Genomic DNA, 25,554 nt, shown 5'->3' on the forward strand with positions numbered 1-25,554 from the left:
TTGGGAGGTCTGGAGGGAGGGGGCGCTTCCCAATCTCTGAGCACTGTGGCCGTGGAGTTGGGGTCATTATAGTTTTGGGGGGATTAAAGGGAAAGAGGCCTGGCGCATAGTGGGGTGGCCCAGCCGGACGATGCAGTTAACGGGGCCCCCTGTGACCCTCCTCCTCCCCCGCCTTACTCAGGCTTCACAAAGCTCCCAGTCTAGGCAGGAGCAGAGCCATCTGCCTCGTGTCAGATGCAGAAACCAAGGGTCGGTGAGAAATGACAGCCCAACGTCACACAGTAAGACCCTGAGCCAGGCCGAGTAACATGGCCTCCTGGCTCCCAGGCCAGAGCTCTGTCCATAAGCCAGGCCCCAGGGCAAAGTTTGCTGCCCCCCATGGGGTTGGACCTGCCCCCGAGTAGAATGCCAAGGGCATGCTCTGGGCATTTCCGTCTGGGCCGGGGAAGCCACGGAGGTGGACAGCCTCCCTAGAGGGCACAGGGCTCTGGTGTCCAGCAGCTGGCCTGCCACCCTCTCTGGCGGAAGCCAGGGCCTCGGATGCAGGCAGCCGGAGCGGCTGGGGTTCCGGCCGCGGTGCAGGCTAGTGCATCATCTGGGAGGTGCTGAACGCCTCCTTCTCGGCCTCCGCCTCGGCCTCCGCGCGACACCTCTGGGAGCAGAACCACAGGAACAGGAAGAACCCTGCAAGCCAAGGGCTGGTCAGGGAGCGCGTCTCGGGGGCATTGAGGCCTCTCCCAGGATCCTCCTTGGTTGGGTGAGTTGGGCCTCCCTGAGGCCCTGCCCTCATTCTCGGGATTCCTTGCTGCTGAGGCCAGGAGGGGTGGAGCATGGGAGCGGGAGGACCGGCCACTGCTAGCCCAGAGGGAGCCTTTGTGCAGGTTGCAAAGCGGCACCTCCTGCTCTGGGAGGACGTAGCCCCTCACCGGCTCCTCCTGGGGCTGGACGTCAGCCCCTGACTCGCCCTGGACCTGAGCCTTTCCGCAGTGAACACCTACCAGGTGCGCACGCCACCGCCCCGCCTCCCCCAGGCCGCCCCCAGGACCCACCGTAGAGAGAGTTGAAGATGGTGAAGAGGAAGAGCTGGGGCAGCAGGAAGACGCCGAAGGAGAGGAAGGCCAGGGCCCAGGTGGTGCCCAGCAGCACGGTGAGGCCCAGCACGGTGACGGTGTCCCTGCAGGCCCGCGAGCCTGGCGCCTCCTCCCGCGCCTTCAGTCTGCGCAGGGTCCGCAGCGCCCAGGCCAGCACCACCAGGTTGAAAAGGGTCGTGAGGCCACCGTAGCCCATGACCAGGACGTGGTGCACCCCGGGGCTCCGCACCCAGCATCTGCAGGGGAGGGCGAAGGTCAGGGCGCTGTGGCCGTGGGGCTGGGGAAACCGCGGGCTCTTGGGCCCCGGGCCAGTGTCTCAGCTCAGGCCTCCTGTTCCTTGCCTGACTGCACACGGGGTGAAGTCCTGGGCGGGCTTTCCGGCCAGGCCTCCAGGACAGGACCCACCTGCCACCTGGGCCCCTGCCTGCAGCCCCCCGTGCCTCCTTCCCAGCCCTGTGCCTCCCCAGGACACCCTCATGACCTGTGTTGCCTTTGCCACAGTCAGACACGGTGTCACATACTTTCGAGAGATTAGCCCAGTCAATCCTCGTGATGACTCTATCTATGAGGCAGGTCTGGAATCATCCCCATTCTACAGATGAGGAAACCGAGGCTCTGGCTTAGGAACACACGCTAGTAAGAGGCAAAGATGGGACTTGAAGCCCTGTGGTCTGAGCCCAGAGCCTGTGCCCCTGACTGTCAGCATGAGAACAGCCAAGTAGCAGAGGTGGTTGCAGCCGTCTCAGGGCTCCAGGCACCCCCTTTCAGAAGACACAGCCAGGGCCCTGCCTGCAGACACCCTGTTCAGGGCCCCCGGGCCACGTGGTCCTCTGCCAGGGCCAGGGAGCCTGCCACAGCCCGGCGCGCACTCACATGGACGTGTGCTGGAAGCCCGTGCTGTTCCCCTGGCTGTGGGAGAGAGGGATCGTGTGGCGGCCGTAAGCTGAGCTCTTGATGGCAAGGAGGAGCAGCACCAGGAGGGCTGGGACCCCTGAGGAGGGGGACAGTGGCTCAGCATCTGCCAGGAGACCCCAGGGACGGACTGGTGGTGGGTCCCTGTGGCTGCTGAAACAGAACTCCACTGGGAAAGGGGTGGGTAGAGAGAGTCTGTTCCGAGCCCCCAGCCCGTCCTATGGTCCAGCTTCAGAGCAATCAGCCTGGTGATCTCAGAGAAGGCTGTTCTCCCAGGTGTTGGGGGTGAGGGCTCTGAGGTGGGACAGGGGTGGCAGCAGTGGTGGCCACACTGGGAGGTGGTGACTGGGAGCTAAAGGGAGAGAGGGCTGAGGAACAGGTCATAGAGGGGCTAGGATGGTGCTAGAGACAACAATGACAGTGGTGCCCGAGATAGTGGTGAAGGTGAGAATGAGGATGGTGGCGATGATGGAGGAGGGGGGAGATGTAGTTAAAATGGTGGTGGAGGTGATGGTGGTGTTGGAGGTAGAGGTGGTGGAGGAAGAAGTAGTGGAGGTGATGGAGGTAGAGATGATGGAGGTAAAGGTGGTGGAGGTGATGGTGATGGTGACTGAGATGGTGGTGATGGAAGTAGAGGTGGTGGAGGAAGAGGTGTTGGAGGTGATGGTGGTGTTGGAGGTAGAGGTGGTGGAGATGGTGGTGGTGATGTAGGTAGAGGTGGTGGAGGAAGAGGTGGTGGAGGTGATGGTGGTGTTGGGGGTAGAGGTGGTGGAGGAAGAGGTGGTGGAGGTGATGGTGGTGTTGGGGGTAGAGGTGGTGGAGGAAGAGGTGGTGGAGGTGATGGTGGTGATGGAGGTAGAGGTGGTGGAGGAAGAGGTGGTGGACGTGATGGTGGTGTTGGGGGTAGAGGTGGTGGAGGTAGAGGTGGTGGAGGTAGAGGTGTTGGAGGTGATGGTGGTGGAGGTAGAGGTGTTGGAGGTAGAGGTGGTGGAGGAAGAGGTGGTGGACGTGATGGTGGTGTTGGGGGTAGAGGTGGTGGAGGAAGAGGGGGTGGAGGTGATGGTGGTGATGGAGATAGAGGTGTTGGGGGTAGAGGTGGTGGAGGTAGAGGTGTTGGAGGTAGAGGTGTTGGAGGTGATGGTGGTGGAGGTAGAGGTGGTGGAGGTAGAGGTGGTGGAGGAAGAGGTGGTGGACGTGATGGTGGTGATGGAGATAGAGGTGTTGGGGGTAGAGGTGGTGGAGGTAGAGGTGTTGGAGGTAGAGGTGTTGGAGGTGATGGTGGTGGAGGTAGAGGTGGTGGAGGTAGAGGTAGTGGAGGTAGAGGTGTTGGAGGTAGAGGTGGTGGAGGTAGAGGTGTTGGAGGTAGAGGTGTTGGAGGTGATGGTGGTGGAGGTAGAGGTGTTGGAGGTAGAGGTAGTGGAGGTAGAGGTGGTGGAGGTAGAGGTGATGGAGATAGAGGTGTTGGGGGTAGAGGTGGTGGAGGTAGAGGTGTTGGAGGTAGAGGTGTTGGAGGTGATGGTGGTGGAGGTAGAGGTGTTGGAGGTAGAGGTAGTGGAGGTAGAGGTGGTGGACGTGATGGTGGTGTTGGGGGTAGAGGTGGTGGAGGTAAAAGCCATGGCAGACACAGTGGTGTTGGAGGTGGACGTGAGATAGGAACAGTAATGTAGGAAGTGGTGGTGCGTGTTGGCGGGATGATGACGGTGGACCTGCGGTGGTCACGATGAGGAGGAGGAAGGGAAGGAGAAGGACAGGCGGGCGGATGCTCAGTGCAGCTGGAAGTCTCGGGGAGCAGGAGGGGGAGGCTGGGCTTACCCCAGCCCACTGCGCAGAGCTTGAGCACGTATCTCCGGACGTAGATGTTGTAGACACGCCCCAGGAGAAGGTAGAGGTTGAAGCCTTCGATGGCCATCCAGGTGAGGCAGCTGAGCAGCGCAAAGTGCAGGATGGCGCCCAGTGCCACGCATGCCGCCCCGGGCACGGAGGGCAAGGCCAGCGCGGGGCTCAGCAGGAAGGCGACATTCAGGAGCAGCACGGAGGCGTGCAGGTGCATGTGGATGCGTGTGATGAAGTTACTCTGCTTCCTGCGGGTGGGAGCGTGGCCCTTGGTGGCCTGGGGACACCACCCAGGCCTGGGCTCAGAGACACACAGTGACGGGGACACAGGTCGAGGCGGGCAGGGAGCCACCAGCAGCCACGCGGTGAGGCTGGTCCCCTGCCTTGCGGCCTCCGCCCTCTGGAGAAACCCATCCCACTCTGGGGGACCAAGCACAAACGAAGGAGAAGTGCTGAGCAGCCGTGGTGGGCAGGCCTGGCACCGGGGCATACCTGGCGCGGAAGTGCAGCAGGAGGGTGAGCAGGGAGGCCACGATGGAGATGCTGCAGCCCACGAGGGAAATGTACGTGAGAGGTGCCAGCAGCTCCGCCGGGAGCGGGGCTGGGGAGAATTGCTGTGGGAGAGAAGGGGGACTGGAGACCAGGGCATGGAAATGCCTGCCGCCGGGCTCAATCGGAGAGACCTGCCAAAACCCCAGGTCCAACCCCATTGCCCCACAATCCTCACCATGGTCCTGGCTCGAAAAAAAGCCATGGCAGCCCTAACCGGTTTGGCTCAGTGGATAGAGCGTCGGCCTGCGGACTCAAGGGTCCCAGGTTCGATTCCGGTCAAGGGCATGTACCTTGGCTGCACGCACATCCCCAGTAGGGGGTGTGCAGGAGGCAGCTGATCAATGTTTCTCGCTCATTGATGTTTCTAACTCTATCACTCTCTCTTCCTCTCTGTAAAAAATCAATAAAACATATTTAAAAAAGAAAAAAAGGCCATGGCAGACACTGGCTTTCCGACCTCCCAACTCCCGTCTCCCACCTCCACTGCCCCTGCGAGATCTCCCCTGCCTCTGCGAGAGCCTCCCTTCCCTCACTGTCCATACACGTAGGTGGACCCACCACTTCTCCCACTGCTGTGCACAGGTGCACCACTCCTGGCCCGTGAGAGCCCTCCCTCCTCCTGTCCACAGCGATTGGTTAAGGGACAGGTAGGTGACACACTCTAGGCTGGTGGGACTCAATCACAAGAATGTGACCGGCAGAAATGAGTCAGAGAGGCTATCATTCCACTGGCCTAAAAGCTAGTAGGACGTGAGGCCTGTCTTGGTGATAGTGAGCCCCTGGATCAAGCCATACCTGAAGCCTAACCCAACCTTTTCAGGAACATAAACCCATCACTTTCCACCCCCACCCCCAAGCTCATTTGAGTTGGATTTCCAGCCTTCGCCCTGCTTGTCTGTCCTGAGAAGCAACTCGGGGGCCTTCTGCAGCTCTGACCACCCTCAGCCCGGCTGGAAACACACATACCATGAGAACAGCAAAGTAGCTGAGGTGGTTGCAGCGACAGAGCACCTGGGAAGGTGAGGGCTGCTCTGTGCGACAGCCCTCAGGGCTCCAGAGCCCCCAGTGGAGCTTGCTGGCTCCCTCCTTCCAGAAGACACAGGTCACGTTGTAGCCTTCCTAAGGGGAGATGCCGGAGTTGGGTGCATCCAAGGGGTCCAGGGGAGGGGTCAGGGTCTGGAAATCGTGGCGGCCAAAGCTGACTCGACTGCATCCTTGTCAACCTTTTACCAGGTACTGGCTGGGCTTTGCCATCAGGCAGACCCAGATTCTAGCCCCGCCTCCACCATGGACTCTAAGAGTGACTTGGGCAAGTCACATAGGTTCTCTGAGCCTTAGTTTATTCATCTGCAAAATGGGACCATTTATACCAAGTCATAAGGATAGTGGAAAAATTAAAGGCAATGAGGAATCTTGAGTGCCCAGCTCTGGCGTCTACAGTTGGTGCTCTATAATCAACTGTCCCCTTCTGCCTCCTCCCTGTGGGGAATAACGGTGGTCCAGAGCCTTCCCAGTGGTGGGGGAGAGAGATTCGTCCACAGGCAACCATGACACCAAGCCATGTGGGTGGAGGGTGGGGGATATGACACAGCCGGTGCCATGGAAAACCACAGAAGGGGCAGAGGAGTCCTGAGGAGGCAAGGGACGATTCGGGGACTGAGGCCTTGGAGGACATGCTGGGTTACAACAGGATGGAGGGGACCACAGGGGCCAAGGCCCAGAGGAATGAAAGGAAAGGATGATGGTGAAATCGAGAGTGCAGAGAGGAGGCTGATGGGAATATAGGGCCGGAGCACACAGGCTCTGGGGCTTCTCAGAATGCCAGGGACAGAAGAGCAGCAGCCTGCAGCCCTACTTCCTGCTTCCCGTATCAGTGTCTGCACTTCTCTTGAGGGCCCACCCCTCCCACAAGGGCAGGTCAGATGAATCCAGCCTGGCCCCTGGGCCCTGTGACCCAGGCCTGGCCAATCCACACAGTCCATCCTCCTGAACACAGTGGTGGTTGAGGGATGGACATGTGACCAAACTGGACCTTTAGGACGCCATTCAGGGACCTGGCAAGCCAGACCCTCTGAGAAGAGGGGAAGAAAGTCCGACCCTTCAGCCGCCATCGTGCCACCGAGTGGAGAGCCAGGGCAGGAAACCATTGCTGAGAGATGGAGAGAGACTGAGCCCTGATGGCACCATATCAGCCCCTGGATCCAGCCGTGCCTGAAGCCAGCCCTGCCCTGGACATTCCATGTACACGAGCCAATAAGTTATCTTTTGTGCTTGAATTGCTGGAGTTCGTTTTCTATCACCTGCCACTCAAAGAATCCTGACTAATGCCATGAGTAGAAGCTTTTCTCTCTCTCATTTCTTTGGTAAGAATTTTCAAAGTGTGATGGATTTAAAACCATTTGTTCCCAAGATGGTCCCGCAGGTTTGAGTTTGGCAAACCCGTGTGCACCAGGACAGTCTTAAAGGGGCAGGACGGGGTGGAAATGGCGACGTCCCCACGGTACCAGGCTTTGGTTGTGCCAGAAGCTGATGTTGATGGGCTCCACGAGGTTGTCCACGTGCTCACTGCCCAGCTGGGCCCCCAGGACGTAGTCATTGAGCAGAGATGAGTTTTCGTTCTGGAAGGGTGACAGAGAAGGGCTGACTGGAGGGGACGTGAGGACACCTGGACGAGGTCCCAGAGCCCCCCTTCTCCAGGCCCTCCTCCCTGGCTGAGAGGAGCGGCAGGCTTTCATATGGCCAACATGAGCCAACCTCCGGGCCTTTGCACATGCCGCCCCCTCCGCCTGGAAAGCTGTCCTCTGACCAACCCCTGCTCCACCTCCCCTCTGTCTACCCTCCACTTCACCACTATCCGAACTCACTTTCCATGCCAAGGTTAAAAGACACCTCCTCCAGAAGCCCTCCCGGATTGCCCATGGGAACAACCCCGACCCCACCCTGCCTCACCCATCACTTTGCATCTCTGTGGTTATAATCAACCTTGAGCTAAAATGGAGTCTCTAAGGTCCTAGTGTAACTGTCAAGATCGAGGGTTCTCTGAGGACAGGGACCTTGGGGCCTTGTTCTGCCTCCTGCCTAGAGACATGCACATACAGAAGTAGGTTTCTTAGGTCTCATTTGCACATTATTATCACTGCCTCCCACCATGCTGCTAACACATTCTGAGGCCAGAGAGAGGCCATGGCGGTTCGGTGGCACAGTGGGCTGGTCCCTCTGATGCTGGTCCCCACCCCGAACCCCGGCGGTGGCGTGGATGCTGCAGTGGCCCCAGGAAGAGGCCGGCGCCATCCTGCTGGGCCCCCCATGGCACTGACCTGGAAAAACCTGGTGTTGAAGAAGTACACGCAGATGAGACGCAGCTCCCTGCGGCGTGTCCTGCAGGCTTTCTTCGTCAGCTCAGTGGGGAACTGCATGGCGTGCCTGGCCCTGGCGGCCTGCGGAGGGCCAGCGAGGCTGAGCTCGGTTCCCAAGGCCTCCAGGTCAGCCCCAATACCCTCCCTGACTCCCACTCCCTGTGAAGCCCTCCCAGCTTCACCTCAGCATCTCTTTCCCCGGAGCCTCCCGCTGCAAAACCCTCCTCTTGGCTGCACCTCCTCCAAACTTGCAGAGATCCAGGTCTTCCCTCCGGGCAGCTCTGGCCTTGAATTTGGGTCACTTGCCTCACCAACTGGGTCCCCAGAGGATGGAGCTTCCCCCCAACCGACCCCCCAGCACCCAGGCATTCAGCAGGAATCACACCAGCATCCTCAAAGGAGCCCCATCCCCTGGCCTCTCCCACGGCTGCCACTGCCGCCGCCCACCATCCCTGCAGAGGCAGGACGCGGACGCTGACTTAGAGGGGCCATCAAACACCCCCATTTCTGTCACTCACATGAGGAACACCAGCCCCATTTTACAGAAAAGGCAACTCAGCTACTGGGACAGAGCCCCGATGGATGGATCCTGGGGAAAGCTCAGACCTTACACCCCTGCAGGATTTCAGGGGTGGAGGCCCTGGCCACCCCCCATGTCCTGGCCATCTCTGACCTGGGGGACGCGATCCAGAGCATCGCTGTACAGCGAGAGGCCGGCAAAGTCGCAGGCCAGCTTTAAGGCCAGTGTCTGAATGGTGGACGTCTGCAAGGTGAGGTTGGAGCCCTGGAAGGTGGCATTCAGCAGGCTGTACTCCAGACCATGGACGAGACTGAGGGCGAGAGAGGTGACCAGATCTTGGAAAGGGGGTAGGCTGAGAGGGGGTCCAGACAGCCTGAGAGCATAGGGCTTTCCCCACCCACACACATGTCACTCCCGTCTGTGGGCTTTTGCACATACAGTGTCCCTGGCACACTCTTACCTCCCCACCCCACTCATTTCCTTCTCCTGATTAACTCTGGATCAGGTCCCAGTTTGTTGACACCTCCTCCAGGAAGCCTCCCTTGGCTGCTCCATGTTGACTGATTGAAGTGCCCCATAGTCCCCAGGCTTCCCTGGCCAGTCGTCAGCATTGGCCTCTCAGCCAGAGCTGCTCGGCCTTTAGGTCACAGACTCGAGAGACTAGCCTGAGTTTTAGAGCCCCTTCCAAGAAATATGCACAGAGATCCATGATTCTGCACCTGGCTTCATGACACCCATGGTTAAGGGCCCCCAAACAGACAGTAAACTTGATGGGGGCAGAGAGATGTGTCTATCCTGCACCTCCAGAGCCTAGTGTCAGGCACATAGTAGGCCCTCAATGAATGCATGTTGAATAAATGAATTAATAGTCTACACTAGCCAGGCTGGCGTGACTCAGCGATCGACCTATGAACCAGGAGATCACGGTTCAATTCCTACTCAGGGCACTTCCCCGGGTTGCAGGTTCCATCCCCAGGAGGGGGTGTGCGGGAGGCAGTCAATCAGTGATTCTCTACCATCATTGATGTTTCTACTTCTTTCTCCCTCTCCTTTCCTCTCTGAAATCAATAAGTGTGTGTGTGTGTGTGTGTGTGTGTGTGTATATATATATATATATATATATATAGAGAGAGAGAGAGAGAGAGAGAGAGAGAGAGAGAGAGAGAGACAGAGAGAGAGAGACAGAGAGACAGAGAGAGAGGCCAGATTACTATGACCGGCCAGATTATTATGACCACCCCATCACTACAATGAAGTGAATTAGTTATGCAAATAATAATAATAATAATAATAAAACCTTGAGAGTATTTGCTTAGGAAGTTTTCAATATTCAGTATTTTTGGAAGTGTCAATGAAGTACTGATGGGGTGGTCATAATAATCTGGCCACTCAGTGTGTGTGTGTGTGTGTATTTAATAGTCTACACTAGACCAGCTTTGGACCACTGATTCAAGCTACAAGCGCGGAGTGGGAGCACAGCTGCCTCTAGGTGGCGAGGAGGACACACAACTCACTCGGCAGGGTTAGTTGAGGTTCGTCCCTTGGACACCTTCTCCATTCTCGTCATCCAGTGCAGGGGTTCTCGGGCTCCCTCTGTGGGAAGCGGGCCAGACCCCCACCTCAGCCTCTGTCCGGAGCTGCCCCCGGCCCCACGGCCTGTGACTCCCCCACCCCGGCTGAGACGGCTGGTTCCCCGGGCTGCTGCCCCGGGAGGCCTAAGCCCCCTCTCAGTCTCCCCTGGTCTGAGGCCTCCCCTTTCCCGTCCCAGCCAGGGGTCTGGGCGAGGGCTGCCCTCTCACCTTCTTCCCCGCTCTGAGACGTCACAAGGCCCAGGCAGAGGAAAAGGACCGCACGGCAATCCATGTCCCGGCCAGGTCTCCTCCACCAACCAGCTCCTGCCCTGGAAAGGGGCGTGTGTCACCCCCCAGGTCAGAGGGTGACCTCGGACTTCTTGGGGTCTGGCATGTCCCAAGGGGGGGACACACAGCATCTTGTTTGATCCCCATGACTCCTGCCTTTCGCAGATGAGGAGACCGAGGCTCAGAGAGCTCCGCTTGAGGCCGCCTGAAGCCAGGGTTCTGTGAATCCAGAATCCTTGACAAGTTCCTAACGCCTGCCATTGGCAGTTCTGCCTGAGTCACTCCACCCTCCCCCCAAAATGGGTTTTCTAGGGGCTTCCCCCACGGCTCTGACCTCACCCGGGGGAGTTGCTTGGGAGCAAGCAACCCCTAACCCTGTCTAACTCTGTTGTTAACCCATCATGTGACTTTGAGCAAGGATCCAGCCCTCTCCACCCTCATTTTCCTCGGTTTTAAATTTTGTTGTTGTTAATCCTCACCGGGGGGTATTTTTCCATTGAATTTTAGAGAGAGTGGAAGGGAAGGGGGAGAGACAGAGAGAGAGGAACATGGATGTGAGAGAGACACATCAAGTGGCTTCCTGACCAGGGCTGGGGATGGAGACTGCAACCGAGGCATGTGCCCTCGACCAGAATCAAACCTAGGACCCGTTACTCTCAGGCCCTAGCTCTATCCACTGAGCCAAACGAGCTAGGGCTCCTCGGTTTTAAAATGAACTAACAGGCCCTAACCGGTTTGGCTCAGTGGATAGAGTGTCAGCCTGCGGACTCAAGGGTCCCAGGTTCGATTCCGGTCAAGGGCATGTACCTTGGTTGCAGGCACATCTCCAGTGGGAAGTGTGCAGGAGGCAGCTGATCGATGTTTCTCTCTCATCGATGTTTCTAACTCTCTATCCCTCTCGATTCTTCTCTATAAAAAATCAATAAAATATATTTAAATAAAATAAAATGAACTAACAGCACTGGCTTGTTTGGCTCAGTGGATAGAGCGTTGCCCTGGGGACTGAAGGTCCCAGGTTTGATTCTGGTCAAGGGCACATCCCTGGGTTGTGGGCTCAGTCCCCGGTGGGGGGTGTGCAGGAGGCAGCCGATCGATGATTCTCATTATTGATGTTTCGATCTCTCTCTTCTTCTTCCTTCCTCTCTGAAATCAATAAAAATATATATTTCCAAAAAATGAACTAATAAACTTCTGCTTCAGGGCAACCAATGTATGGCTCTCCTCAGAAGCTCCATGAAAAGAAGAGTAATTAAATAAAACAGACACCAAGCCACACAGACACGCGATGGAAAAGACAACAACGACAGACCAGTGTCGTTGGCAAAACTAGGAGGCTACCAAGCAGGCGAGAAATGCAGCAGAGCCCAGCACGTCTAACCCGTGTGCCCGCCGTGGGGAGCGGGGTGGCGGGGTGGGGGGAAGGGACAGTGGGCAGCCAGCCAGCTCAAGCCTCACGACCTTGCAAGCCCTTGAGAAGCAGACGCAGCAGGAACCTCGGAAGGCAGGGATGGAGGGCGAGGCTGAGAGCAGAGTCCTTGGTTGTGAGTCTTTCAGATGACCACCGTGGTCCGCAGCTCTCCTCGGGCCCTTGACTCGCCGGGAGCCTGCCTCACCACACGGCCATCCTCAACCCACCGCAGCACAGTTCTCTCCCGGGAGATGGTGCACATAGAGGACCTGAGCGCAAAGGCAGGTGTCACTGGTACAGTGAAGCCATGTCCCTGCCTCCTCCTCCACGCAGCCCCCAGGAGACCACAGCAGCCATGGTGATGATGCCCAAACAGGAGAGAAGTCTGCTCTGAAGAGCTGACCATTTCAAGAACAGTACCCTACAGTTACTGGTGTTTTTAAAAATATATATAATTTTTTTTTATTGATTTCAGAGAGGAAGGGAGAGAGAGAGAGAGAGAGAGAGAGAGAGAGAGAGAGAGAGAGAGAGAAACATCAATGATGAGAGAGAATCATGGATTGGCTGCCTCCTGCACACCCCCCACTGGGGATCGGGCCCCCAACCTGGGCATGTGCCCTGATCGGGAATTGGACCGTGACCTCCTGGTTCACAGGTCGATGTTTAATCACTGAGCCATGCCAGCCGGGCTAGTAACTGATGCTTTGGTGTTCCTCGATAAAATGGCCAGGACCAAACTTATGGCGAAGTTTCAGCCGTCACGGAGCCCTGCCAAGCAACTGAGTTTATAGTGCTCCGCTCTTAAAGAGGGGTGGTCAGCCAAGACCACTAGGTCTTTTAAAACATGCCACCCACTCCCCCAGGAGGCTGCTGGAGGATGTGCTCCACCAAAATGAGGGAGTAAGTCATGGGAGAAGACACGGGGTTCCAGAAACGCCCCTAGAGGAGCGGTGAGGCTACTCCTCAAGGAATGGGTGGAGAAGGCCCGGGTTGATGGCTGGACAGCAGGACGAGGACACATCCTGTTCAGAAGGCAGCAGGCGCCAAGAAGGCTCCAGAAGGCGGCCTCGAAGAATAAAAGAAAGAGGAAGAGAATAAACAGACTAGCTAGCGGGTTTGGACACTTAAGAAAATTATTTTGAGAAATGCCCTATAAAAAGCTTGCAAATGAAAAATAAAAATGAGCCATTAATTTCGGGAAAAAAAAAACAAGTTGTACAAGGAAGACCATGTAATCTTGCTACACACATCGACTTAATCGGAGATAAAATTTATAGTCATAATGAAAACACGGAAGGGGGGGTTTCATTTTCCTAATTGTGTGAAAACCATATGGCAATGATTTCGACTTCCATTGGCGATGTCGCGAGCCACAGGAGAACATCGCCCCCGCCGTGGCGATGGAGAAAGCCAAGCAATGAACAAAATTACTTTCTGAGCCCTTTGGAGAGCGGCGGGCACCAGGTCACCGAGGAAACTGGCGGGCTTGTGGCCAACGAGCCCTTCAAGGATGAACTGTTTCACCATTTACAGAGGGAGAGGAAGTTGCCACAAAAAGAAAAAGAAAAAATAAGAAAACAACTGATATCGTAATGAATTATTAAAGACTGTGAACTAGACTGGCAGTTTGGGGGCCCTAGGGGCCCCAGATACTAGGGGAGTCTATTTCTTCCCACCGTTTTCTACTGGGTGCATATGGGAGGGATGCAGCCGATCTATGCTTCACTCTCACATCGATGTTTTTCTCTCTCCCTCTCCCTTTCTCTCTCTCGAAAATCAATAAAAACATATTTAATGATAATACAAATTCTACAAAAATTCTTCCAAAAAAAATAAATAAAAGGCAAAGAACGAAATAACAAGATCGTAAACATATCCTTTCAGAAAATAAAGGAGGCTGGAACGCTTCCAAACTCATTTTATGCCAATATGGTGCCCAAAACAGCCATGGGCATCACAAGAAAACCACAGACCAGTACCCCTCATGAATATAAATCAAATCAAAATCAAAATCCCTGCTGGATATTTTGTAGAAATTGACAAGCTGATTTTAAAATTTATATTAAAAAGCAAAAGACCTAGCCCTAGCCGGTTTGGCTCAATGGATAGAGCATTGGCCTGCGAACCAAAGGGTCCCGCATGCGATTCTGGTCAAGGGCATGTACCTTGGTTGCAGGTTCCTCCCCAGCCTGGGCCCCAGTCAGGGCTCGTGCAGGAGGCAGCCAATCGATGTGTTTCTTTCACATCAATGTTTCTGTCTTTCCCTCTCTCTTCCACTCTCTCTAAAAATCAATGGAAAAATATCCTGGGGAGAGGATTAAAAACAAACAAACAAAAAGGACCTGCAATAGCCAAGACAATTTGGAAAAGGAAGAACAAAGTTGGAATCACACTAGTGATTTCAAGGCTTTCCATAAAGCTACAGTAATCAAGATAGTGTGTTCCTGGCATACGGCTAGACATACAGATGAATGAAACAGAATAGCGTCCAAAAGTATATCCAGATAAATATGATAAATTGAGTTTTGACCAAGATGCAAAGGTAATTTGATGGAGAGAAGATAGTCTTTCCAATAAGTGGTTCTGGAATAAATGGATATTCCATGCCAAAAACGAAAAAGAACCTGGACCCATACGTTGCAGCATATAGAAAATTTAACTCAAAATGGATCATAGATTGAAATATCAAAACAAAGTATAAAACTTCTTGGGTGGGGGAAGGAGAAAATCTTTCTGACTTTGGGTTAGGCAAAAGTTCTTAGAAATACCACCAAGCGAGGTCCTTAGGGAAATGCAAATAAAGAATCTAACATCTCAAGGGAATCGGTGGGTGACGCATACAAACTTTTCATTCTGCTTATCCTCTGACCCAGGAAACCCATTTTTATGAATTTATCCTATAGAAATAATAGGGCAAGCCAGGAATGTATACATAGAGAGACATTTTTCGAAAAATATATCTTCATCGCCTGGTCGGCCTGGCTCAGTGGTTGACCGTCAACCCATGAACAGGGAGGTCACGGTTCAATTCCCTCTCAGGGCACATGTCTTGGTTGCAGGCTCGAACCCCAGTGTGGGGCGTGCAGGAGGCAGCCGATCCATGATTCTCTCTTATCGTTGATGTTCCTATCTCTTTCTCCCTTACTCTCGATCCCCAATGAGAGAGAATCATGGATCGGCTGCCTCCTGCACGCCCCACACTGGGGATGGAGCCTGCAACCCAGGCCTGTGCCCTGAGCGGGAATGGTCAATGCTCAACCACTGAGCCAGGCCGGCCTGGCGATTGAGGGATATTTATAAATACGATTGTTAATCATAAAGAAAAAATGGAAACTATGTAAATGTCTACCCATAAAGAAATTGTTAAATAAATTACTAGGTGTACCGTTAATAATGCGGATTTTTTTTTTCGATAGATGGAGTTACACATATGTTGATATATATGCAATTTCATATGTATGCTATTTTGTTGTATTGACAATAAGCTTCAAAACTTTCATATGTCAAAATTTCTGAAGGTGTTAACATCATAGATATTTTTACGCTCAATGTCGAATTTCGTGCCAAAAAAAAGAGCATTTACGGGAAGTTTTAATTCATTACTTTATTTTGAAGAAAAGTGCTGCTGAACACTTCGGAAAGCTTATGGTGAACATGCTCCATCTCAAGATACTTGTGAACATTGGTTTAAATGCTTTAAAAGTGATGATTTCGATGTGAAAGACAAAGAACGTCCAGGTCAACCGAAAAAGTTTGAAGACCAACAATTACAAGCATTACAGGGTGAAGGTGCGTGTCAAACTCAAAAACAACTTGCAGAAAGATTAAACGTTGCTCAGCAAACAATTTCCGATCGTTTACAAGCAATGGGAACGATTTTAAAGGAAGGAAAATGGGTGCCACATCAACTGAACGAAAGACAAATGGAAAACCGAAAAGTCATCAGTAAAATGTTGCTTCAACGGCACGAAAGAAAGTCTTTTTTTGCATCCAATTGTGACTGGCGATGAAAAGTGGATTTATTTTGAGAATCCCAAACACACAAAATCATGGGTTGATCCAGGTCAACCATCAACATTGACTGCGAGGCCAAATCGCTTTGGAAAGAAGACAATGCTCTGCGTTTGGTGGGATCAGGAAGGTGTGGTGTATTATGAGCTTCTAAACCAGGTGAAACCGTTAATACTGATCGCTACCAACAAAAAATAATCAATTTGAACCAGTCTTTGATCATAAAACCACCAGAATGGGCCAGAAGACACAGCAAAGTAATTTTGCTTCATGATGATGCACCATCACACACTTCAAAACCAGTTAAAGACACGTTAAAAGATCTTGCCTGGGAAGTATGAACCCACCCGCCGTATTCACCAGACCTTGCTCCTTCTTGTTACCACTTGTTCTGATCGAAGGCACACGCACTTTCTGAGCAGCACTTCAAAACGTCGAAGAAGTGGAAAATTGCGTCTCTGAATGGTCTGCCTCAAAACAAGAAAAGTTCTATTGGGACGGTATCCACAAATTACCTGGAAGATGGGGGAAATGTGTAGCTAGCGATGGACATTACTTTGAATGAAGCACTTTTGATGTTTCTATTTTCTTTGATTATAAAATCCGCAGTATTAACCGGTAAAGCGTCAATCTGACTTTTTAAGGGGTATCCGCATTATTAACCGGTACCGGTTAAAAATTCGGATTGACCATTTACTGGTTAATAATACAGGTACCGGTTAATAATGAGGATTGACCATTTACCAGTTAAATTTTGTAATCAAAGAAAACACGATAATTTCAAGAGAAACATCAAAAATGCTTCATTCAAAGTAATGTCCATCGCTAGCTACACATCTCCCCCATCTTCCAGGTAATTTGTGGAGACCGTCCCAATAGAACTTTTCTTGTTTTGAGGCAGACCGTTCAGAGACCCAATTTTCCACTTCTTCGTACGTTTTTTTTTTTAATATATTTTATTGATTTTTTACAGAGAGGAAGGGAGAGAGATAGAGAGTTAGAAACATCGATGAGAGAGAAACATCGATCAGGTGCCTCCTTGCACATCTCCTACTGGGGATATGCCCGCAACCCAGGTACATGCCCTTGACCGGAATCGAACCTGGGACCTTTCAGTCCGCAGGCCGACGCTCTATCCACTGAGCCAAACCGGTTTCGGCTCTTCGTACGTTTTGAAGTGATGCTCAGAAAGTGCGTGTGCCATCGATCGGAACAAGTGGTCATCTGAAGGAGCAAGACAACAAAATAGCATGAAAACATATCAAATCGCATATATGTCAACATACGTGTAACTCCATCTATTGAAAAAAAATCTGCATTATTCACCGGTACATGGGTACAGTTCAATGCCACTTTGGAAAACAGTTTGGCAGTTTCTTATAAAACTGAACACGCACCTACCATATGACCCAGCCACCGCACATCTGGGCATTTATCCCAGAGAAATAAAAATCCATGTTCACACAATAGGAACTTCATAGCAGCTTTGTTCGCAATTACCCCACACTGGAACTGCTCCCAATGTCCCTTCCATGGGGAGATGGTTAAATAAACTGGGGTCCATTCCTGCCGTGAAAGACAAATCAGCAATTGAAACGATGGATACACGCAACTTGGATGGGTCTCCATGGAATTATGCTGACTGCCCCCCCAAAAAAGCCAATCTCAAAATGTTGCATACTGTTCTACTCCAGTGAGAGAGCTTTCCTGAAATAACAACGTCATAGAGATGAAGAACAGATTAGTGATCACCAAGAGTTACAGAGGGTTGGAGGGTGTGAGTCTGCAAAGGACAGCACAGGGAAACCATGCAGTGGTGGTTTTGTATCTTGATTGTGGTTTGGGTTACATACGTCATCAAATTGCATAGAACTAAACACACACATGCACCGACAAATGAGTATGTATAAAACAGATGAAATCTGAATAAAGTGTGTAAATTGTACCAAAGTCCATTTCCTGGTTTTGATATTGTACTAGAGGTATGCACGATATTACCATGGGAGCCCAGCTGGTGTGGCTCAGTGGTTGAGCATTGACCTATGAACCCGGAGATCACCGTTCGATTCCTGGTCAGGGCATATGCCCTTGTTTCAGGCTCAATCCCCAGTGTGGGGCGTGCAGGAGGCAGCCAATCAATGATTCTCTCTCATCATTGATCTCTCTCTCTCTCTCACTCTCCCTTCCTCTCTCTCTAAAATCAATAAAAACATCTTTTTTAAAAAGAGAGAGAGAGAAGCAGCATGGGGTGGAAAGAAAACGTTGAAAATAACACACATAATAAAATCACATTTCTGGAAAATTATGATCCTATGCATGTTTCAGCCCACGAGGATACCTAGAAAAATGGATGCCAAAATGTTAATAATGATATTTGAAAGAAGAGGGCTTTTACTTTCTTTTTTACGAGTTGAATTTTCTATAACAAACATGTATTCTCTTCACAACAAAAAAACAAATTGGAGGAAAAAAAATTAATTTTGGAGAGAGAGAAACTTCAATCAGCTGCCTCCCTCACAGGTCCCAACCAGGGATCGAACCTGCCACCTGGATATGTGCCCGTCCCTGGAGTCAAACCCAAAACCTTTTGGTGTATGGGATGATGCTCCAACCAACAGAGCCACCCAGCCAGGACTGCCCTTGTTTGGGGCTTATTGTGTGTATCAGTCATTTCAGTCGCTGAATTGTATTTCTCGGCATGAATGGACCCCAGTTTATTTAACCATTTATATTGGGCTAGACTTTTCCTTGTCAATTCCTAGAAAAATCTTTACCTAATAGGAAAATTAGCTCTTTGTTTATTATTTGAGTTGCAAATCTTTATCCCGGTTTGTCATTTTTGCCTTTTGCCTTTATAAATGGTCCTTTTGCCGTGTGAACGTACATATAATTGTTTTGGCCCATGTCCATGAGTTTTTTCTTTTTTTCTCTCTCTCTCTCTCCCTCCACACCCACCACCTCACCCACACCCCCAAGAGCTGTAATAAAAATTACTAGTATGTTCTGTTTGGGCTTCTGGTTTTTTGAGTCATTGCTAAAAAGGCCTTCCCACTCTAACATTATGAAGGGATTCCTTGAAGTTTCTCCTAGTACTTTTAAGGTTTCATTATTTACTACATAATCTCTGGTCCATATGCATTGAACCTTGGACTACAGTGTGAGGTATGGATTCTGGGTGTTCCCCCCCCCCCCCGTGGTCATTCATTTGTGTTCACGTTATTATTAATGTGTGTGTGTGTGTGTGTGTGTGTGTGTGTGTGTGTACAGAGAGGAGATGAGGGGAAAGGTGTGAAAGGAAGCCACTGAATGAAACCACAGGAAGGTTTGAAATGTTTCAGGTGAGAAAGCTGAGGACCTGCAGAAAACACCTTAGGCCAGTGGTCGGCAGACTGCGGCTCGCGAGCCACATGCGGCTCTTTGGCCCCTTGAGCGTCGACACGAAGTTTCAATCGCACTGTCCGCGCACGCCCGCACGTGGTATTTTGTGGAAGAGCCACACTCAAGGGGCCGCAGTTTGCCGACCACTGCCTTAGGCCATCTTGTCCACCCTCTCACAGTATGAATGGGGAAACTGAGGCCCAGATGGTGGTGTAGATATGACCTCCAGGGTCTCTGGACCTCAAGGCTGACACAGAGGGAAGAAGAGACTGACCTCACCACCCAGCTGGGGAAATCAGGCGGAAGCAGAAGTGACGCTTCTCCAGGCTCCCCAAATAGAAGCTGTGGTTTCCCCCCCTTTCTCAGGAGCAAACCACAATCTTCACTTCTGCTTGCAACCCCAACATCCCGGTCGCTATCCCCCGAGAGGCACCACCCACTGATCCCCCACACCCTTGGCCATCTCCATCAACCCACCACCCCCATCACCCCACACCCTTGGCCACCTCCATCAACCCACCACCCCCATCACCCCACACCCTTGGCCATCTCCTCAACTAACCACCCCCCATTACCCCACAACCTTGGCCATCTCCATCAACCCACCCCCCATTACCCCACACCCTTGGCCACCTCCATTAACCACCACCCCTGTCACCCCACACCCTTGGCCACCTCCATCAACCCACCACCCCCATCACCCCACACCCTTGGCCATCTCCATCAACCCACCACCCCCATTACCCCACACCCTTGGCCATCTCCATCAACCCACCCCCCATCACCCCACACCCTTGGCCATCTCCATCAACCCACCCCCCATTACCCCACACCCTTGGCCACCTCCATCAACCCACTACCCCCATCACCCCACACCCTTGGCCATCTCCATCAACCCACCCCCCATTACCCCACACCCTTGGCCACTTCCATTAACCACCACCCCTGTCACCCCACACCCTTGGCCACCTCCATCAACCCACTACCCCCATCACCCCACACCCTTGGCCATCTCCATCAACCCACCCCCCATTACCCCACACCCTTGGCCACCTCCATTAACCACCACCCCCATTACCCCACACCCTTGGCCACCTCCATTAACCACCACCCCTGTCACCCCACACCCTTGGCCACCTCCATTAACCACCACCCCTGTCACCCCACACCCTTGGCCACCTCCATCTACCCATTGCCCTGCAATTCATAACAGAGGATGTTAGGACTGTAGGGCAATACAATCCTTAACGGCCATTTGTAAGCTTGCCGCCACAGGAGAACAAAAGACCAGAAAAAAACCCACTGGACTCCAGGAGTCAGACCATACAAGGATCGGAAATTATCCTGCAGACACCTGATCACCTGCATTCCACCCGCATTCCAAGCCCGCATTCCACGCCCACCCTCTCAGCCCCCAGACCCACTCAGGACAAGTGTCCCGCCAGGGACTGCATATCGGGGTGAAACTGCAGCTCCTGGCTGCTGCCATCACCCACCCAGGGTCCGCTTGGCTGGGTGCTGGGCAGCCCTTCCCTTTGGAGAGCCCATCCCCCACCCCCTTTCCCTTAAACGGATCCCATTTTCTTTCATCACCCGCTGAGATAGCTGGTGAGCCTGCCTGCAGACCCCACCCACCACGGTCACTTTCACTTTGTTCAGCTGGGCTGGTTCCTCTTGGCATCCACCTAACAGAGGGCCCTTGGGAAACAGGAATCCCTGACCTGACTTCCAAGGGGGTTCCAATGGACGGGGTGGGGGGGTGGGGGGTGGGGGGTGGGGGGTGGAGGGGTGGTTGGGCGGGGCGCTGAGCATGGCACAGGGGTGTGCCTGGTGTTCCCCAGAGGTCAAGCTGGGACTCCAGCCCAGGGCTCCAGACTCCAAGTCAGAAGCTGCCCCCGCCCCTGGCAGCCTCCCAGCGGCTGAGCTGCGTGGGCGGGCGGGTGAGGCCCTATTGAGCCAGCGGAGAGATAAGGAGACCCACGCAGCAGAGCCTTTGGAGGATGCAAATTTGACAGCCAGTTCCGGTTTTCAGCGCCGGGGGCTGTGACGCCAACACAACCCCCGGCCAGTACCCTGACCTCCCTGTGCTTCGGGTTTTCTCATCTGTAACGTGAGGCCACGGAGACCTATTTCCCAGGGAGAGAGACTCAAACAACCTTTTCCATGGCACATGCCTGGGAATCAGCGCCTGAGCCGAGGGCCCTGGCCAGGAGTACATCTCGGGAGCCCCTGCCTTCCTCCGGGAGCTGACCCCGCACCCGCAGCCCACCCTCTCCCCAAGGCATCCGGGCCGGCAGAGCCCCACCCATCGCTTCCAACAGCTGCTCCTGACAGCCACCAGCTGGAGCCCCACCTCCGGCCTCACCTGGCCCGGTGGTCTCTGCAGACAAGCCCTGACAGGTGCGGTTACTGGCCCATTTCACAGGTAGGGAAAGCAAGACCATGCCCAAGCCCAACAGGGCGTCTGAGACCCAGACAGCACCGGAGCCGTTTCCCTGGGACGCTCTGTCCCCAGGCTCCAGTCCGGGTCCCTGCAAGAGGAACTGCCCTGCTCCAATTTGCTCAGTCAAACAAACTCTCTGCCAGCACTTGCTCTGGTCACCTGAAGGGCAGGTAACTGGACTAGCCCCATTTGACAGATGAGGAAACTGAGGTCCAGAAGAGAAAGGTCCAATAGCTTGCCCCAGGCCACAGGGGGAGAGTTAACATTTGAGCTCGGCACCTACCCACCCCTTAATTTAAATTGCCTTTTTTCCCCCCAAAAAAAACATCCATCTCTACATTCCCCACCATTCAAAGTTGCCACGGGGAGCCCAGAAACTGGTGAACGGCATGAAGGTAGGTGCCAGGCTTGCAGCTCCGGGCAAGTCCCCAGCCTAGTACCGCCTGGGTCGGGGCCTGGCCAGTGCCTGCTGGGAACCCGCAGAGGAGGAAGAGAGCTGGGGAGTGGGGATAGAGAGGCCCAGAGGAGGAGCTGACCTGTGAATCGGCTGCCGTCGGCCGGGTCTGCCTGCAGTCTCGCTGCCTTCTCCCCTCGGCAGGAGGAAGGGGAAGTAGCACCTTGTGCCAGGATCTCCTCTCTGCTCTGTTCACCCCACGCCCGCAAACCCCTATACTTCTCTCTGCTCTCTTCACCCCACCGCATACCACGCTCTAGCTTCACTTCTTCTTTCCCGCCAGAGGCCTTTTGCTTCCTCTGCACCCACAGCTATCCGCCTTTGATCTGGAGACCCGGGGCTTGCAGCAGGCGGGTGCTCGGAGTCTGTGGGGGAGAGAGGAAGGCTGGCCAGCGAGCTCCGAGGCCCACCTCAGCTCTGCAGTCGTGGGCAAGGGGCGCCACCTCTCTGAGCCTCAGTTTCCCCATCTGTAGGAAAGGGAGAATGCATCCTGCCTGACCTAACAGTTGAGGAGATTGGTGATGCAAGGACCGCAGGCAAGGGCTGGGCAGACTGCCTGGGTTCAAACGCCAGGCCCACCACTTACAGACACACCTGCCTGGCACTGAAACCTCAGTTTCCCCCTATAAAATGGACATAGTGACAGCACCACGGCATGGGGTAGTGTGGGACTTATTATATAAGGCGATGCTGCACAGTCACCGGAAGGGCTCCATAAGCCCTCAGTGATCCAGGTGGGGAGCCTGAGGCCTGGAACAGACAAGGGCAGAGCCCCTGGGGAAGGGACTCACCAAGGGCAGGGCTCGGAAAACGTGGCTGGAAGGCTGGCCAGCTTCTCCTCGATCCAGGGGCCTGGACAAGCCTGTCCTCCACCAGCCACTTCCTCCCGGGGACCCTAAGGGACAGGGGGAGGTGTCCGATGCGTTGGTGGGAAGACAGTGTCTCTCCCCTGTCTGGGCCGCATCCAGACTCCCTGGGAAAATTCTGACTCAGAAACCTGCTTCCTACCCCTGGGGGTCGGGGTGTAGCAAGGAGAAGAGGGCAGGTCCCAGCATGGTCCCTTCTCTGCCCGCAGCCCAGGGACCTTCCAGCATCAGCCTAAGCCCAGCCCACAGGGAGCTCAGGCGGCCTCTGTGGGAAGGAGAGGGGAGCTGCCCCTGGGAGGCAGGGAGGTTTCAGGGGAGCACAGGTCCCCCCCAAACCCCAGCTGCAGTGCAAAGGCTTTGCAGGGTCCCCTATGACCTGTGTCCTGACCCTTGGCCCACCCTCCCACTGGGTCTGCACTTGAGTTTTCCGTGACCAGCACCCAGATTTGACCTCCAGGCCCTTCCTTTCTGAGGTTTCCTGGCTACCACCAGGGTTGCAGCACCGGCAGCCTTCCCCCCGGGCTGCATGCGAGCCCAGGCGGCTGCTCTCAGGGCCTGGGAGGAGGTCCTGTAGACCCAAGCCCCGTTTTCCCTCCAGGATCTGTGCCAGCTTCACCTGGCTCTGGCTCAGTTGGGAAGAGGACTCAGGCCAAGACACCCCCCAGCTCAAATGCCAGCGGCGAGTGGCTCCTTTGGTCGAAAAGGGGCCACATACTAAAACTCAGCAGAGGCTGGTGTGGCGGCCTTACAAACTCAGAGACCTAAAGTAACCACCAAGGATGGTCTGAAATTCAAACTTGTTAACTACAAGCAGTTTCTGGCAGGTAGTCACGTCCGAGGCTAGGATCTTCCCTGACAAAAGCCACTCTTTACCTTAATTGAGCCCGTCTACTGTCTTTTTGCATCTAGCATAACATAACTTGGAATGGCAACCACATTCTGCTTCCTGTCTAGGCATCTAACTACTCTAGGTACCCCACATAAACATCCAGTATTTGTCCTTTCGTGGCAGGCTTACTTCACTTAGCACAGCGGTTCTAATCTGTGGGTCGCAACCCCTTTGGGGGTCGAATGACCATTTCACAGGGATCGCCTAAGACCATCGGAAAACACATATATAATTACATATTGTTTTTGTGATTCATCACTAGGCTTTCATGATGTTCCATTTGTAACAATGAAATTGGGGGTCACCACAACACGAGGAACTGTATTAAAGGGTCGTGGCATTGGGAAGGTTGAGAACCACTGACTTAGCATGATGTCATTCATGCTGCAGCATGGGCCAGAATTTCCTCCCCTGTTAAGGCTGAGCAATATTCCTTTGTATGCACCACATTTTGTTTCACCAGCAGACCCGAGTTGCTTCTAGCTGTTGGCCATTGTAAAGGTGGGTGCACATATCATGCCCCTTTTTAACAAAGAAAAAGTCTCTAGCTGGATTAAAGATGTTTCGCTTACATGATATTTAATTTTATGGTTTTCTTCTGTTTATGCCAACCGATACAAATTTCCCATCCCTAAAATACATGTAATGTTCTAGAATGTAAAACGATTTAAAAAAAGATAAGCTAAGTAACTAATGGCACCAGCGCTAAGTGTCGATGGCAAAAATGGTGGCAGATACAGGACAGAGAAGTGTGGGAAATGCTGACACAAGCCTCAGTCTAAAACCCCACGGAGCTGAGTTGGGGAGAGAAACTCCTGGGGGGGTGGGCCCTGGGGGCTGACACCCCATTAGCACTTCATCTGAAGGCTGCCTGGAAGCGTGGTTTTAGGAACAGGGTGACATTGGTAAACTGAGTCAGATCTGGGCTCTGAGCCCCCAGCCGTGTGACCGTGGGCCTGCCACCTGACTTCCGCTCCTCACTTTTCTCACTAGGAGATGGTGTTAACGACGCCCAGCTCACAGGGTGGGTGTAAAACAGGTAATTCATGTGAACTGCCAAGCCTGCGGTCAGCACCCATCTTGGTTCCAAGAATGGGTGGCTCCCCCAATCCCTCACTCTGAAAGAGACATCCCTAGGACAAGTATTTTCTTTTTAAATATATTTTATTGATTTTCCACAGAGAGGAAGGGAGTGGGACAGAGAGTCAGAAACATCGATGAGAGAGAAACATCGATCCGCTGCCTCCTGCACACCCCCCACTGGGGATGTGCCCGCAACCACGGTACATGCCCTTGACCGGAATCAAACCTGGGACCCTTCAGTTCGCAGGCCGACGCTCTATCCACTGAGCCAAACCGGTCAGGGCAGGACGAGTATTTTTTTAAATGTGTTTTTATTGATTTCAGAGAGAGGGAGAAAGAGGGAGAGGGAGATAGAAACATCAATGATGAGAGAGACTCACTGACTGGCTGCCTCCTGCACGCCCGCTACTGGGGATCGAGCCCTCAACCCTGACCCCTAACCAGGCAATAGAACCGTGACCTCCTAGTTCATGAGTCGAAGCTCAACCACTGAGCCACACTGCTCAGGCTAGGACAAGTATTTTTGCTTCCTCTCTTAAGAGGGAAGACCCAACTGTAATGGCGCTACAATTGGAGCTTAGGGTCACCATCAACTCACCTCCTCCGCTGCCTCCCTGCCTCCTCTCTGGGAACTCTGGAAGGAACTCTGGGCTCTTGGTCCAAGGCTGTGCTTAGTGGCTTTGGGGGTTTGGGTATGTCTGAGCCAACGGCCTCCCTGCGCATCCCCCAGCTATAAAATGGGGACATCGGGTCCTCTGCGTCCTCTCTATCTAAACCTCACAGGTCCCAGATGCACCCTAAGCTGGGCAGCAACATTTACAGGTTAGTTCCCTCTCAAACATCGCATATCCCCATGGAAATCGGTCTCTAGCTGTCAGGAGCGACCAACGTTTCACCAT

At 53.4% G+C, this 25,554-nt stretch overlaps 1 protein-coding gene across 1 annotated transcript; it reads right to left on the reverse strand.

Annotated features, from left to right (window-relative positions):
- Nucleotides 1-118: 118 nt before the first annotated feature.
- Nucleotides 119-22,123, reverse strand: ADGRG5 (adhesion G protein-coupled receptor G5). Its single transcript, XM_059667948.1, has 12 exons — nucleotides 21,900-22,123; nucleotides 10,064-10,164; nucleotides 9,779-9,857; nucleotides 8,418-8,574; nucleotides 7,706-7,825; nucleotides 6,893-7,006; nucleotides 5,355-5,507; nucleotides 4,329-4,450; nucleotides 3,816-4,084; nucleotides 1,965-2,082; nucleotides 1,050-1,327; nucleotides 119-684 (listed from the first exon to the last, which is right to left on the reverse strand). The coding sequence occupies exons 2-12, from the start codon at nucleotides 10,125-10,127 to the stop codon at nucleotides 584-586; spliced, it is 1,575 nt and encodes a 524-aa protein (XP_059523931.1). The 5' UTR covers nucleotides 10,128-10,164; nucleotides 21,900-22,123; the 3' UTR covers nucleotides 119-583.
- Nucleotides 22,124-25,554: the final 3,431 nt, after the last annotated feature.

Source organism: Myotis daubentonii, chromosome 15 (assembly GCF_963259705.1).
Source record: "Myotis daubentonii chromosome 15, mMyoDau2.1, whole genome shotgun sequence".
In the NCBI taxonomy this organism is placed as follows: domain Eukaryota; kingdom Metazoa; phylum Chordata; class Mammalia; order Chiroptera; family Vespertilionidae; genus Myotis; species Myotis daubentonii.